Here is a 17,284-nt window from a genome sequence, read left to right on the forward strand (position 1 = left end):
TGAATATGCACGTAAGCCTCCCATTGCAGTTGGATACCAAAACTTTGATATTATCAAAAGTAGTTAAGGCCAGATCCTCAAGTTGGCTCGGAAATTTTTGTGTGTGTTTGGGTCGATTTTGTTACGTCAGGCATTGACTCTCACCCCTGCTATTTCTGTTCATGCCTGGCCAATCTCATGTCGGGTATGATAAGAGATGTATTTGGATGTTGGATTATATATGTATATATATTCCAGGTGAAAAGAGATTTTTTTTAAAAATAAATTTGAACAAGGTAAATTGCTTTATAAGGGATGGATAAATATGAAGGATTAAGGTTATTTTTATAAAATGGGAATTCTTAAAGCAAGTGCTTAATCAAGTACTTAAGCAAGCATTGTGTAGTGCTTCGCGACTATTTTTTTTGTTGTTTGGTTTTTCCCCTCACCCCCTCGTTTTTGCTCGTGGTGTCATCTTTCCTATTTACCCCACGTTGGCAGCCAGATTGGCCAGTAGAGGTCGCGTGAGGAGGATATCCGGCCGAGACTGTATAAAAGGTCAGGACCCACGTGTAACAGCACTTTTTGGCTGTTGGTTGCGGTGTGTTAGTCACGTGTAGACAGGAGACCGAGGCGCCAAGTGAGAGAAGTAGGAGAGAGGAAAGAAGACGAAGTCGAAAAGAAATCCGTTTGCATCCGACCAATTACAACGTAACAGTGGAGAAGAAACATAGTCAAGAGACCAACGACTGGTAGAGGATTCATCCAAACAGATTAGTGTCTTTATTTGTTTCCTGTACGCGGTGTAAAATTGTCGCGAGTTATTTTAGTTCGTAAGTTCCCCTTTTCTCTTTGTTACGCGCTATCCGTTACCCCATTTTTTGTTTCCTTTATTTTGTCGTGAACTTCCCCGATAATCCGAGGAAGGTGAGCGTATGTTATTATCGATATTGTATTAAAACAGTACTAAATGCCGAATATTTGTTAAGCCGACTTGTCCCTTTTTTTTTTTGTTTTTGTCTATCCCCGCAGACATCACTCTACAGGGGGAAATCTACAATTGTCTTAAGTTTGGAATTCCTAATGGCCAATTTACTAAACATAGATTATTTTAGCTGTATTTTGGCTAATTACTAATTATCATTACAAAGTAATTTGATAGAAAAATGAGTCTAATTGCTATCTTTTACTACTCTCAATAATTACATTAATTTTTCAATTAAATTTAATAATTTAAAGTAAAAAGTTTTGTATTGATAATTAATAGTTAGCTAAGATCTCCTAATAATCTGGCATTATAAAGTTTTGACTGTTTAAATACTTGTAATTTTTATTAAATTGGAATATATTAATAGTTAATTTGAAATTGGAAAGAATTTTGCCACTTATAGAATTTAATATAAAAATTTATTTATTTATAGTCGAACCTCCAATAATGGCCACCTCTAAATGACAGCCATTTTTTTTTAGGAATGATGAACAAAAATGCATACAACCTACCAAATAACAAATTTTTTAATGTTCCTATCAGTGGCTATTTTTCAGAGGCTTGACTATAATCATTAAAAAGTATAAACTAGAAAAAGTAAAATATTTATTTTTTTTTAGTTTATATTATGTTTGTTTATTTTATTAATAAATAAATTAATTTAAAAACTTTTAATTAAAATGGATATTTTTGATTTCTTCCAGGGCATTTTTTTGGTTACTTTCTTTACTATTATCATCTCTTTTGTGGTATATTGTCTATCCCTTAAGGAAGCAATTAGCATTTGGTGTAGTGTTCTCAGTCCTGTTTCAAGAGACGTTTCGTTTCTGTTTTTATAAATTGTTGAGGTAAGGTTTATAACAATTTTGAATAAGTTACGATCAGTTTTTATTTATTTTTTAATGAATTTAAAACTTAGTAACTAAGTAATAAGATAAAAATACGTTATTGGAACTTCTATGAAATCTTGTAAGTCATGACCAGATGATCAAAGTAGTGAAGTCATATGTCTGCCATTTTGACAGGCTTTGAACTTTTTATGGGTGATTGGGTGGATATGTCAGGCCTAATTTCTTATTATTTGGCTATTTCATTATAAGTTTGGCTGAACCTGTGATAGGCATTTAAAGGAAGAAAGAGCAAAAAATAAACTTATAATTTAACTCAAAATTTTAGTTTAGACCTATCATATAAGCAACCTCCAAACTTTCAGTAGGTTAGAACTGAAATTTGGATACAGTTTATGGTGCATAAGCATATAATAAGGCCATACCATTTCATCAAGACACTAACATTAATATCTTTCAATATATGATGTATATATTATAGCTCATACAAAAATGGATAAGCAAATTTCGTTCTGTCCCTTCACATGCTGTGGAGGAATTGTTATCGCTTCCACAGCATGTGAAGAGAGAGAATGAAATTGACTCATCTAGTATGCATAGTCTTAAGAAATGTATTTTTTCTAAAAGTAAATTCGTCCCGGCAAATTTTTTAAAATATTCATTATTTCTTTTCATCAAATATATTATTTTAATATTTCTGAAATTCAAATTACTTTAACATGCTGTGTATATATAAACAAAACAAAAATAATTTATAATTAGTCTGTAATGCATATCTATATATATTTGCTAGCTGACTTGATATATTTTTATCTTTATATTATTAATTTTATTCTAAACAAAGGGTTTTATATTCCAAAAATCATTTATCAGTTTCATTTTTTAAGGACATATAAATCTGTAATTTATTTGCATATTAAATAGAATTAGTTAATATAAAGATATTTGCAAATAAATTACAAATTTATATATCCTTAAAAAGTAAAACTGATAAATGCTTTTTGAAATTAAAATTTGTTGTTTCATTGTTAAAATAAAATGATTCAGGAGTATACAGTACAAAATTTCTGCTATATATTTATTAAGTAGTAGAAATACTTTTTATGATAAAAAAAAAGGAGAAATTTGTTCACCAAACTGTATATATGAACTTTAAATACACTATTTTACTCTCTATTACTGTAATCAAACAAATTATAATAGTAGAATTAAAAATTTACAAATTTAATTAAATATACAAATAATTATAATTTTTGCATGCTTCAATTTGTTGAAGAGTAAAGTAATTTTTTTAAACAACTTTTCCAGGAAAGCTGAAGTTGGATTAAAAAAAGTTGAAGAAGTAGGAGTTGATGGAACGGCAGTTTCTAGTAATAGGAATACTTTAGCTTACGGTAAATATTATAATAATTCTTTAAAGTATTATTTTTTTTATTGAGTATTTAGTTCCATTTACGATTATATATTCACGGTAGCCCCACATATGTACAATTTCTTTTTATAAACTTGGTATATACTATTTACACATATATAATATTCTTAAATGTTTACTGATGTGAGGTCCAGACCACACTTAACAGTGCAGGTGAGGAACTAGGTCTTTTCTTACAAAAGTGACTGAGTAAGAGTCTCTACCTAGTCATATCTCCCATGATAAGACCTGACAGCACCTTGAGCCGACCATCTCTGAGAGAAAGATCAATGGAATGACTTCTTTATTTACCTTCATCCCTCACAGTGGTGGACCAGAGTTGGAGTTTGGACTGTTTTCCTTTGCTCTCAAACTACTATGAAATGATCATTTCAAAGTAGTTTGGATGTAAGCATATTTTGTTACACTACATGCACTTCAGACCAATAAATGGTGTAAGATGTGTCTGCCATCACTTCTACTATACAGTTCCATCCTCTAGAGCAGGGGTGGCCAACAAGTCGATCGCGATCGACCGGTCGATCACAAAGCCAATTTTGGTCGACCACTCGCGATGTCTTTACTTTATGTGTTACACTTGTAACTGAACGCAACGCCTGAACGTAACAAGCAAACGCAACAATATGCATGCAGTTATGACTCGACTCATAGAAAAACACAGCCATTTAGCTTGAATATTTGGTACTGTCATACGGTAGCTTCTTTTCTTTAGTACATGTATTAACAATATTATTACTATTTCTCCCTTTATTATTAAGGTAATACAGTAAAATAGATTCCAAATCTGTCTTTATCTGTAGCTAATTCGAATTAATATTGTTAATAATTACTCATGTTGTTTTATTTCCCCTAAATGTGAGTCTTTTGGCCCGTTAAATAATTATGTTGTTTTTTACGTAGGTAGATATACAGAGTGTTTCAGTATGACATGCACTCCCACGATCGATAGATTAACAAAGAATAAATCTAAAAATCTTATATCATTCTTCCATGATAATCTTCAATCAAATTATCAGCCATACTGTACTTTTTCATATTTACGAACAAATAGTACCACAACTTATACATTACAATTTATAAAAAAAATTAAATTATATTGTAAGTTACTAAAAATCTATCTTGAAAGATTTTTTTAGGTACCGCCTGTACGGAATGAACTAGTAGCTGCAAATATCAAAAGTTGGGTCTGGAAATTTATTTTTTTATGAGCCTTATATCTCGAAAACTTAATAAGTGGTTTAAAAAATAGAAAAATAGTTTTGAATATATTTTGCTTATCTATCCATAGCTCGCGGGAGTGCACCTCGTACTGAAATACAGTGTATAAACATAGTATGTATTACACACCTCCCCCTCTCCACTTAGACTATGCCTATGACAACAAGTCGATCGTGACACATTTTTAAGATAAAAAGTAGATCTTATGTACACAAAAGTTGGCCACCCCTGCTCTAGAGTCATCTTGATAAAATGTGAGCATGGTGAGAAACCCTAGTCCTTAATGTAAAGTAAAGGTGTTTTATCAACATAGTGTTAATTTCTTTACACTAACTATTAAGCAGTGTAATTTATACAGGGATTATAAGTGTAACTGGCAGCTTAACCTTGAGCAGACAACTGGAAGCTTAGGGTAACATTTGTAAATCCAAAAGAGTTAAATGATCGTTTACTTAGTCATAAAGTGTCAGTGAAGTAACAATATCTACTAACAGGTAACTATAGTATTCTAGCTTATAAATAAAGGATGTGACTCTCATGTATTTCTGATAGGCAATGTATCGCTCATATTGTGACAAGGTTTGGCCACCCTGTTAAGTATATTTCTGTTTACAGTCAGTCATTTCTTGCTGAACTTGTTTAGATTTAAGGTACATTATTTCACTTCATAGTATTATTATTATATAACTTGAGGATAAAGTAAGAAGTAATAAGTAAATTACACTTCTCACTATTTTAACTGGATCTGACATATAAGATCAGTATCCTGTTTTTTTTTGAGTATCTGTTCATTGTTCTGAATTCTTTTGATTGCAGTTTAGCAGTTTATTCCAAAACAGTTTTTATACAGTAGAATCCACTTATTGTTATTAATTATCTAATACTATCAGAAGTAGCAAATTATAAACTTCATAAAACTTTTACTTATCGTATTCAGAATTTTGGTGACAGTTACAAGTTATATCTTCAGGTAAATAGATGTTTTTAATCTGAAAAGAGAGCTTAAAAAACTTCTGTTAGTCTTGTGGATGATAATTTGCACTGGTAATAATGGTAAAAACTAAAAACAATTGTTATTGCTTTTAGTTTTCACCAATGCTTTAAATGTTAAATGCTAATCACTTTGTTTCCTATTTGCTTACAATATAGTAGCGTTAAATTTCTAGCATTTTTTTACATCTGTTACAGTAGCAACCATGGAAATCTGATCATCTGTGATATATATCAAAAATCATCACAGAGTGCAAAGTAGCATATTTAAGCTATGATTTGAACCACCCTGGGTGACCCAAAAGCTACTTAACTATTATAAAGACTAAATTGCTATTTTATTCAAACACTTTACTGCTACCCAAATGATCAACAAGATTATTAATCAGGCTGTATTGAGGTTAATAACTAATTAGATAACAAATCAATTCAGCTAGAAATAGACAGTTAAGTCACCATATCTTGATAAAATTAATAATTAGAATTGGATTGAATTAAATTAAATTGAATGTATCAGGTTATTGTTTACTATATGTATACTTTACTACTCAACAAACTGTACAAAAATTGTTTAAGATGAGATCCTGTTTAGTCAATGACATTACACAAATTATCACTTTTTTAAAACTTTTTGCATTGTGGACACTAAGGGACCTTTTGATCAAGCTTATGAAGGGTTTGGCTAGGCCAACAATAGAGTGGCTGAGTGTGAATGACAGGGCCTGACATATCTAGGATAGAGTGCCCATGAAAACTTACCTGCAGTTTTCCAACCTGTACTAATTTGATCCTGTGTCCCCAGAGCATTAGGTTGACACCTTAACCAAGGACATCTGGCCAAAAGTACACCTCTTTAACCAACTCAGTTTATGATTTGTATTTACATTATATGTGAAACAAAAAATAAAATATGATTGACTGACTTTTGTCCATCCTGTAAAAACAATCAAAATTTTATTATTATTTTGATCAAGAATTTATACATATGCTTAGATGTGTAAACTTTTAAACATTGTTTATTAGCTTTTAACAAAACATAAACTGGAAATTATTAGATTCTTAAGTGAGACATCAAAATCAACTTAAAATTTTAGAATTATAGTATGAATAATCTTATTTGTCAATTTAAAAAGTTGTAATGAATTATGTATATATAATAATAAAAGGGGGTGCTCTGTTTGTCAAGGCGACTGGTGAGTTTTCGATTACACCTTGTTTTGTCGGAAATTATTTGGCCAATCTCGTTTTTCCTTTTGTTGTTTCTACAATGTTTAACACAAAACTGACTCAATTATTATTAATAATGTCCAGAATTGAGCGGAGCCCAGGTCCTCTTCAAAAAACTCCAACGAAAAGAGGTAGACCTTCAACAAACCAAACTATACAATCTTCATTCAATACCAAATCATCTGAAGGTGAAAACAACTTGATTACCAAATATACTCAACCACAAAGAGTGGAATTGACTACTTCGGTAAGTGAAAACCCTACTTTAAATCCTTCATCTGCAACTTTAAATGTGGAATTATCTGACACTACAACTACACTTCTCTGGATGAAGATAGTTGATCTTATTACTTCTAGTAATGAAAAAATAGAAAGTCAATTTTCTCTAATTTGCAAAGAAATTACTACTATTCATAATGAAATTAGTGACTTTACTGGTCAACTCCATACTATCAGAGATAGAAATGATAAATTTGAATCTGAACTTACAAAATTAAGAAATGAGAATGAGCTACTTCAATTTAAGATTGATGCATTGCATAATAAATTAAATAATAATAATTTAATAATACATTTTAACCCGTTTATAACGTCATCCATGGGACTGGCAGTTTTTTGACGTTATAACTGAGTGTCGTTATCTGCAGGGTCATAATTTCAGTCTGATAAAACGTACCAAGTGTGTTTAAGAATCTATTATAAACTCCATTCTAATTTTACATCGTATGTTTTATCGTAAAATTATTTCTTAATAGTAATACAATATACTGTATCTATTATGATTTATTATCATATATATAAAAATGCAAACTACATGTTTAAATAAACTTTATTTACATCAATGTAATTAAAAATTTCAAAAATTACATTTTATAAGAAATTTCTATTTGTCTTAAGTTTCAATAGTGACGGAACTTCCGGTTTTGAGAATAATGTCGATTCAAAAGGCAACAAAAGGTTAAATTAATGTATTCCAATTAAAAATAATTCAATTATTTCTTTATAAACTATTTGATATAATATGTTATATTAAAAATAATAGAATATTTAACAATTTAGCATAAAGTAATTTAAAAATGAGTATGTAATAACCGATCGTCGCATCGTTTAAAAGTGGTGAATTTCACTACACCGAAGTCAGGTGGAAAGAGCACCACCCACAGTCATTCTAGGAAAGTGAACTCTTACCCTAGGACTGAACACACGGTATTTTTTTTGATAAATAAAATTTGTAATTTAATTTTGTAAATTTGGGAGTGCTTCAAATATGATGTTAAAACAGGGTTTTATGTTGTTCTAAGTGGGTTTTTTTAACATTATCTAGTATAGTAAAATCGTGGGATCGATAAAAAATTTGATGTTATATTAGGGTTGTCATTATATCCGATGACGTTATAATCGGGTTAAACTGTATATGATTATTCGAAAATATTTACTGACGGGAATGAAGAGGATACATTGAATTTTTTGGATCATTCACTAAATATTCCATGCAAAATGGATGAAGACACAAAATCAATTCACAATATTCCTAATTCAAAAATTAATATCAAATGCTTAACTTTAAAATCTGATCAGTTGAGAAATAAAATCGTGATAACCTTCAGTCAAAGTTAAGCAAAAACAAAATAAATCATTGAGACCATGGCAAAATTTAAATGTGTCAGTAGATTTGGTTGTTAATTCTTGTAAAGAGAAGAAAAGCCTTATTACCTTACTATATCGATCTAAAAAAATGAAATATACAGGTTAAACTACGAGATGATTTTCTTCTAATCAAACAGAAAAAAATAACTTAGTTTCTTAATAAGTCAATTGGTCTATGCAGAGGATTTTTTAGAATATACGACTTGAACAATTCTGATAATTATCAATCTCCAAATAATGAAGCTGATTATAATAGAAATCAAGAAAAACCTTACTTAAACATAATAAATTAGAACTGTAATGGTTTATTGAAAAAAATTGATAATATTGAATTTAAATATTTATTAAATAATACCAATATAATGGGTCTAATGGAAACCTGGTTGACTTTGCCAAATAAAGGATTAAAAAAAATTACAAGGAATTTATTGTTATATCAACCTACCACTACTTCAATTACTTGAATATATGGATCAACTACAACTATATATACTGAATGGTAGAATTAAAAATGATTACCCGTCTGAATTTACTTGTTTGACCAACTCTGGTTGTTCAACAATAGATTTAATAATATGTTCAGAACTAATTAGACTTACTTACACAGATTCAGGTATTAAATTATGATCTCCCTGACCATTTTCCTATAAGAATGTCTATTCAAATAGCAAAAAATCAACTATATAAGATTGAATCAATATCACATCCAATAATTAATTATAACTATCAACAATGTCAACTTTTGATTAGTATAAGAATTAAACATTTATTAAACTACGGTCCACCGGAGGAAATAGAAAAATATTTTTGATTTGAACTAGTAATAAAAGAATTTATACAAACATGTAATTCAAAGTATAATATATCACATAAATTTAAGAAGCCATGGTTTGATTAGTTAATAAGTTACTCAGACGAATTTTTTAACCATTATAAACAACTAAAAATATCATATTTCAATCTATTAAAAGTAAAAAAGTAAAATTATTTCAAAAGCCTACAACAGCGAATGCTAGCAAGCAAAAATAATCAACTTTTCTGGTCATCAACTCAAAACTTGCAAAAAACTCATCCAGAACATCAACCAGATATAGACACCTCAATATGGTCTTACTATTTCATTAGATTTCCGATCATTGAAAATCTATCAAATAATTACCAATTAACCCTGATGAATGATTTTTTTGATCCACTCTTTACCTATGATGAATTAGAATACTCCATTGGAAAATTAAAACTAAAATTATTGCCAGGACCGGATTTAATTACCAATAAATTCATTAAACTCTTACCTCTGTCAAGAAAGCAATTACTACTTGAATTATTTAACTATTTTTATGACTATTTAATTTACCCACCATCATGGAATTCTGTCAAGCTACTCATGATTTACAAAAAAGAAAAGGAAATAGATTAGCACCAGAGAATTATCGACCCATTACACTCTTATCATTTATAAGAAAATGTTTCACATCCATATTAGCAACATGTTATCAAAAATGGACTATAAACCAAAATCTAAATTTGAATTTTCAATTTGCTTTTGTCAAATCTAAAGGTACTGAATTGGCTATATTCTTATCAACTTCATTAATTCAAATATACTTAAGAAAAAACGAAGAAATATTTTTGCAGCATTCATCGATATTACTGAGGCCTTTGATTCTGTATGTGTACCCTCTCTGGTTAACAAATTAAAAATATTAGGGGCTGGTAATAAATTTGCAGCTACTATTACAAATATTTTTTCCTCATATAAAATCAATATTGTATACGGTAATCAGCGATATCCTGAAATTACTATAAATCAAGGAATTTTACAAGGTGAGCCATTGTTTCCTTATTTGTTTAACTTTTATATTAATGATATTGATAAGCTGTTTTTAAATGATTCAGAAGGCGTTTATATATACGGAAGAAATTTCATTACATTTTATATGCTGATGATCTGGTTTTATTGGTCCCAACTAAAGTTACTCTACAACATAAGCTTAATAAAATTAACAACTATTTGAACTCCATACTCTTATCGATTAACATTCTGAAAATAATTATTTTTAATTTAGCAAACAACTCTAAACTTGCTAACCAAGAGAAATCTTTGTACATAAATGATCAACCTTTAGAATTGGTCAACTATTTAGGTATGATTTTCAACTGGAATGCTAAATTCCAGATGCATTTGAAATACCTCAATATAAAAATCAATCAACTAATTAATAATACTCTCTATTTAGGTGCTATTTTAAAAATCACAAACTTAAAACTTTATATGAGAGTGTTTAACTTAATAATAATGCCAGCTATTTTATATGCCAGTCTGATTTGGGCCTATGACTTGGAAAAATTTTATATTATATATTTACGTAAACTATTTAAACTCAAATGTACTGTTCCAGGATATGCTATACGCTCAGAAACTAACAGATGTCAACTTTTCCCCTTCTTTATGAAAAGATTACTTCAATTTTACTACTGTTTATTAAACTCAAAAGATGATGATGATAAATTTTTATTTCACATTATGAATACTCAAATGAAAAACAATAATATCAACAAAACAATATGGTGCTATAAATTTAATAAAGTTTTACATTCATTTGGAGTATGTCATTCTCTATTTGACAACTCAATTGACAATTGGAAAAATGCCTATACTATGATCATGGACTCAGCATTTTTGCATTCGATGATTAATGACAAAAATGCTATACTTAATTCAACATATCGCCTTTGGTATTTGCATATTCTAAGCCTTCCTACACAATCAAACATTATCACAATGAATACAACTTTAAATATTAAACATACTGTACTTCAGCTGAGACTAAACCAATACTCCTTAATTGCAAAGACTTTTCAAGATTCTGTTAATTCCAACACTTTCTCTGCACTTTATATTCTCAGAGACTGTACTGCTTTGAAAAACTGCCAACAAAAAATTTCAAACTTCAGACATAATTTCTACAAATAATGATTTAAGTTATAGAGCCAATTTGGGCAATTTATCAAAAATGAATATGTATAAAATTGCTAATTTTTTTACTCAAATTATTAATGATTTGAATGACTATCATACAAAATGACTACTGTATATTTCCACAGATAAGACGAGGTATAAATTTTCGTCAAAGTTTTATAGTTTTAGCATGTATCTGTCCTATAAGACGACCCCCAAACTATCAACGGTCTATGAATTTAGTTTAGATCAGCGATCATCATCTGGATAATAATACTGTATAGCATATACAGAATTATGTCCTATTCATAATTCTTCAAACGAACAAATTTTATTTTCTGCCTTGCTATTGTTGCAAATGTTTGCACTGATCTGAGCATTCTGGTAATTACCTTGACTATTCACAAAAATGTTGTATGGGCTATTCTATTTTGTGGACATGCCCTACTCTCTACTAGTAAATAATTATGGTTTGTCTGTTTTTTATAATTAGATTGAAATTTATATAAATTAAAACAATTTTTTTTTGTATCTGTCCTATAAGACAACCCTGGATTTTGAGGGCCTTTTTTTATGATTCAACTATCATCTTATCTGCAGAAATATATGGTATATGTTGAAATTATTTAATTATTAATATCTATATAATTAGTTTAATGTTTTTATTTATTGTTTTTTATACTTAAATCAACTCCCCCTGTAACAAGGTCTCCTTATTATGAATAAATATTATTATTATTATTATGTTGGGTTAAGTGAGATATACTCGGTTAACACCGGTGGCTGTGTACTATGCTGGACCAAAGTCAAGGCATAGTGACCAAAACAAAAATTAAAGTGTATCAGTGTGTGTGTCTGTATTCAGGAATTTCCTCACAATGTGACATGTATTCAATATAGTGGCCTTCTGTAGTGTGATGTATGTGTTTCTATTCAATTGTAATGTGTCCAGGCTTTTGTGTAGTGTGTGTGTGGTATCACACCTGTAGAGGAGAGAATGACAGGTACAATAGGCACCCTATCGATCCTCCACAGGTGCCTTATTTCCTGGGTGAGTTTTGTGTACTTGCTGACTTTGTCAGTGCATGTGTTTTGTACATTGTGAGTGTTTGGAATGACTATGTCTATTATTTTTATTATTATTATTATTATTATAATTATATAATAATAAATATAATTACAGTTGCTGGACTTGGATTTGGAGTTATGAGCGGTGCTTTTTCGTTGGTTAATGTACTTGCAGATTCTTCTGGGCCAGGAACAGTAGGTTTGAAAGGAGATTCGCCTGACTTTTTTCTTATTTCTGGTAAGAAGTTTTTGTTCCAAATTTATTAAAAAAAATATCTAATCACATTATCTGTTCAAATAAAAGTTTTAAGTCAAGCTTTTCAGAATAATGAAACAAAATTATAATTCAACTCAAAATATGATTGTATGTATGTATAGTCTGTTCCACTCAGATCTTGAGAAACACACCTCTACAATCTAGAAAGAATACAGTTTACACATACAATTGCTAGTTACTCTCTGAAGTCCCTGAATTTGAATTCTGTGGTCAGATTTCATGTTAGATCTGAATCCTTAGTTCAAACTACTTCCTTTCTGGCTCATCTGAGATGAGTTCCTGACTTGACTTCTCCTTCAGGCAGCTCAATATCTTATTATCAAACCTATCTCTTCTCCAACATTGGCAATGAGTTTGGGGCTAAGGCTCAAGGAACATATCTTATTCTTCTCTAAATCTTCTTGCTGCTTCTTTTTATTTGAATTCCTGACCAGTGGACAAACCAATCTGAGACCCAAACTGATGCTGTCAGATTAAAAGGTTACTGAACTGAAATCAAAGGTACTGGCTACCACCATCACTGTCTGCTTTGACTGGCGAGATTTTGAGGACCATAAAGCCATGTCCTCCAAAACTTGGTCTGCCCTTTGTTTCACTAAGCTTACGATTGATAAAGTGAGGCCCAGCTAACTATATCAAATAACTCAAGCAGCCAGACTAAGATTGGACTCACAGTTGGGACAATTTACATAATAGTAAACAATAAAAAAATTGAAAACTTGAAATAATAGAACTAATGTTTAAGTTTATATATTGATGAATGTGTGTTTCCAATTGAGAGAATAGCTGTAACTCTAATAGAGTTTTGTTATTTAGAGTAATAACCAGACTTCATTCCTCCCTGCAACTACATCTCCTTCAAAATTGCCACCATCTAAATTACAGTTACATCTGTGTAATAAATTGTGTAATTAAAACTAAAGTTACATGTTGATGAATAAAAGTTCTAGATTTTGATTTGACAATAGCCTAAAAAGAAAGGTCTGTTGGAGTTAAGGATACTTTGTCATTTTAGGAACTTATTTGTCAATATGGAAACTTTATTTTTAGAATTTTTTAAGAAAATAGACAACAAAATGAGAAAAAATGCAGGACTTGAGAGTAGATTAATTTAATAAATTCTCTAAATTAGGAAATTAATAGTTATGTATAATATTTAAATTAAAATGATTAGTAATGAATAAACAATTCTATAAAATTTTGATTTGTCTTCAAATTTTCTAAACAGAATACTAAGATTTATTGATATTTTATTAAAAATTCTTTTAAGGGTTTATTTCATTAAATTTTTTACATATTTACATAGTATATTGAAAAATTTTTACATAATTTAAAATAATTAGTTGCTAGATGGATTTTTGTATACAAGTGGCTAGTTCAGCACAAATACATGGTGATTATAAAGTCTCAATCCATTTTTGTGAAAATGGTAATAAAATTACTTCTTGCAAGCTGTATGAAGCATGCTGATCCAAGAAAAGAGAATCGATGTGGTCTGCACATGCTTGAGTGGATTAACATACACAAACATATTGTCAAATTCTCCTGTTCCATAGCCTTCAAGGGATTATGACACATCACTTGGCAGGTGGCATAGTTTTCCTACTCCAGCTTATGCAATACCTGAATATGCACGCTATGCACATTTCATGAGTTTGTGGATCTTTACACTGTCGGTTGCAGCACAGTGAATCCTCTGGCTTAGTTTTCTAGTAGATGACGTAGACTGTGTTATTGCAGTTTCTACAGGTTGAACTGTTTTGTGCAGTATGGTGGGTCTCTTGAAACATTGTGCATCCTGTACATTACCTGCTTGCCTGAGTTTGTTAACTAACAGTCTGATATTGCCTCAGATGGGAGCAGGCTTCCTGAAGTTCTAGGTGAAGTTTGTCAGTACTTCCTCATATGTTAATCCACTGAAACATTCACAATCCATACTGATTCTCTCTTCTTGGGTCCAGTATATTTCACATAACTTGCAAACAAATGATTTTGTTACTGTTTTTTACAAAAATGGATTGAGACTTTATAATTACCCTGTATTTAATACAGTAGCTCCTCATTATATTGCACTTGTTGGGAGACAAGGAAAAAGCACGATATATCCAGCTGTATGATATAACTGAATACTAAAAATTCTGGACTTTTACTAAATAGAGATTCCATAGCATGTATAATCTATCTATTCTTTCATCAGCAAGTGTTTCTGATATAAAATAAGCTTACTTTTTCAATACTGAATTTTATTCGTGGTTATATCGTATTATAAATCAGAACCGCACACCAGGGTGTATATAACAAAAAATTGGACTCACTTGAATTTTTAACCGGTGCATAATATGTTTAATCTTATAAAACAAACATTTTCCTAACCCCTTCTGGGTTCTTCCTCATGTAAATCAGCTGGATTGAATCCGAATATGAAAATTATTTGAACAAAATTGAGTGATGGAAATTTCAAATGTCTAGATCGTATGTGTATCTGTTCATGTAATGTGTTTAAATATGTTCAAACTTAACCATCAACATCCAAAATGGTTATCAATGACAAGTCAGAATTCAAAATATATGTGCACATGTATGAGATGTATTATCCATAATGCATGTGCCTTTGGATTCAATCCAGCTGATTTACCTGAGGAAGAACCCAGAAAGGATTAGGAAAAACATTTGTTTTGTAAGATTAAATATATTACGCACTGGTTAAAGGTTAAAGTGAGTCCAATTTTTTGTTATATCGTATTAAATGACATTTATGTAAACATTGATACCACGAATGCCCATTTAGCATTATTATTTCTTTAACAATGTTTTTATGTGGACAAATACTGTCCACATAAAAACAAAATATCAGTTGTAGTTTTATTATACAGTACTATATTTCATAATAAATCACAGAAATTTGTAAATGAGACAGTACTTGAAACCAATAAATAAGCAACTTTTAATATCAAAAGGAAACATAAATGATAATTGATCTGTCCACCTGTTTTGCTTATTTAGATCTTGATGAATTTATTGTTTCATCTGCAGTGGTAATTTCAAGGACAGTGGTAGGAATAAAATATATTTTGTGGGAAAAAATTTCAATGGTAATTGATAATTTAAAATTTATTGACTCAAGTGCTTTTAAAATTTGAGGAACCAAAAAAAAAGTGCAATATAGCCGAATCCACAATATAGTGAGGGGCTACTGTAATATAAAATGAATGAGACTGTACTCTGTAAGATCTATTAATGAGGGATTTGGATCCAAATTGGATCCATGCTCTATGATTTATTGGATGCTTGTGATATTGCTTCGCATCTTTCATCTGTGCCAGCCTACTTCATTATGGATTAGGCCACTTGTAATGGATATAATTGTGGCTTACTATGTAGTATTAATGTGCCTTATGTTAATCAGTCAGTCAATCACCTAGATAAATAAGAAAGTTTATATTTTTTAAATTAATTAATTTATTGGTTTCTTTCATCAAAAAATCACATATAATCATGTAATGTATATTATACAGGGTGGGCCAGCGAAAACAAAACGGCAGAGTGTTCGTGTTCGTCCAAGCAAATCGCTCGGACAGGTCGATTTTACTCTCGAGGGGACATCTTATGCAATAAAGTTTTTGTGAATCTGAATATTAACTAAACAAACATTTTTTTTCGAAATAAATGTTTGTTTAGTTAATACAAAATAAATGAGTTTTTAAAATTTTTTGTTGTCTGTTGTATTCAGAATCACGAAAACTTTATTGCAAAAGATGTCCCCTCGAGAATAAAATCGACCTGTCCGAGCGATTTGCTTGGACGAACACGAACACTTTGCCGTTTCGTTTTCACTGGCCCACCCTGTATTGAAGATATAATGGTGCTGAAGATTGGTGTAATGAAGATCTTTTTACAACCTATCAATTATTATATTTAATATTATATAATGTATTTCATAATGTTAAATTTTAATGTTTTCCTTAAAAAATGTGTTTTTATTTTCTAGCTTTCACCACATTGGCCTTTATTCTGTTGCATACTTTTTGGGGAGTGATATTTTTCAATGCATGCGACCAGAAACAATATTTTCAGATTGTTTATGTTCCTGTTTCTCATCTATTCATTTCCTGCCTAGTAAGTAAATCACAATTATTTATAATTATGAAGTATTAAGTATTTAATAGCTTAATACTCTTAACATTGAATATTCTTAAGTAATATCAAACTTGTAAGCAGGGCTGCGGAGTTAGTAAAAAAACACTCAGCTCTGACTCCTGATAATTTTAGTAGGCCAGCTCCAGCTGCAACAAAATTAAATACCAAGTCATTTTATGGGGGGAGCAGAGGCATTCATAGAGAGGTACCGTACTCTGAACTCTGAAAGGAGCTGGGGCGTTTACCCAAACACTTTTATAGTTAGTATTTTTAATATTTAACTTAAATTAATATTTATTTGTATATAAAAAATAATTTTTAACAAATATTTAATAGGTGGAGAAAGGGAGCAATAAAATTTTACATCTACATATATTTGACAGCATTTGCACTTCAATTTCACCCTTCCAGAAAAGTTTGAGTCCAACTAAGAAGTGTGTGATCTAGCTACTTCAGTCTCTTGTTCAGAAAAGAAAAATATATACTTTGATTAATTAGTCTGGCTCATTCATAA

At 30.1% G+C, this 17,284-nt stretch overlaps 1 protein-coding gene across 1 annotated transcript in view; it reads left to right on the forward strand.

The window, feature by feature from the left end:
• Nucleotides 1–17,284, forward strand: part of aph-1 (gamma-secretase subunit Aph-1) — a 37,775-nt gene that overhangs the window by 13,401 nt on the left and 7,090 nt on the right. The window contains exons 2-5 of the mRNA XM_067287658.1: nucleotides 1,672–1,815; nucleotides 3,124–3,209; nucleotides 12,472–12,594; nucleotides 16,622–16,749. Coding sequence (XP_067143759.1) covers nucleotides 1,672–1,815; nucleotides 3,124–3,209; nucleotides 12,472–12,594; nucleotides 16,622–16,749 — 481 coding nt within the window. The remainder of the gene's footprint in view (nucleotides 1–1,671; nucleotides 1,816–3,123; nucleotides 3,210–12,471; nucleotides 12,595–16,621; nucleotides 16,750–17,284) is intronic.

This window comes from Centruroides vittatus, unplaced genomic scaffold, assembly GCF_030686945.1.
Source record: "Centruroides vittatus isolate TY-2023 unplaced genomic scaffold, ASM3068694v2 scaffold_576, whole genome shotgun sequence".
NCBI classification, from domain to species: Eukaryota; Metazoa; Arthropoda; class Arachnida; order Scorpiones; family Buthidae; genus Centruroides; species Centruroides vittatus.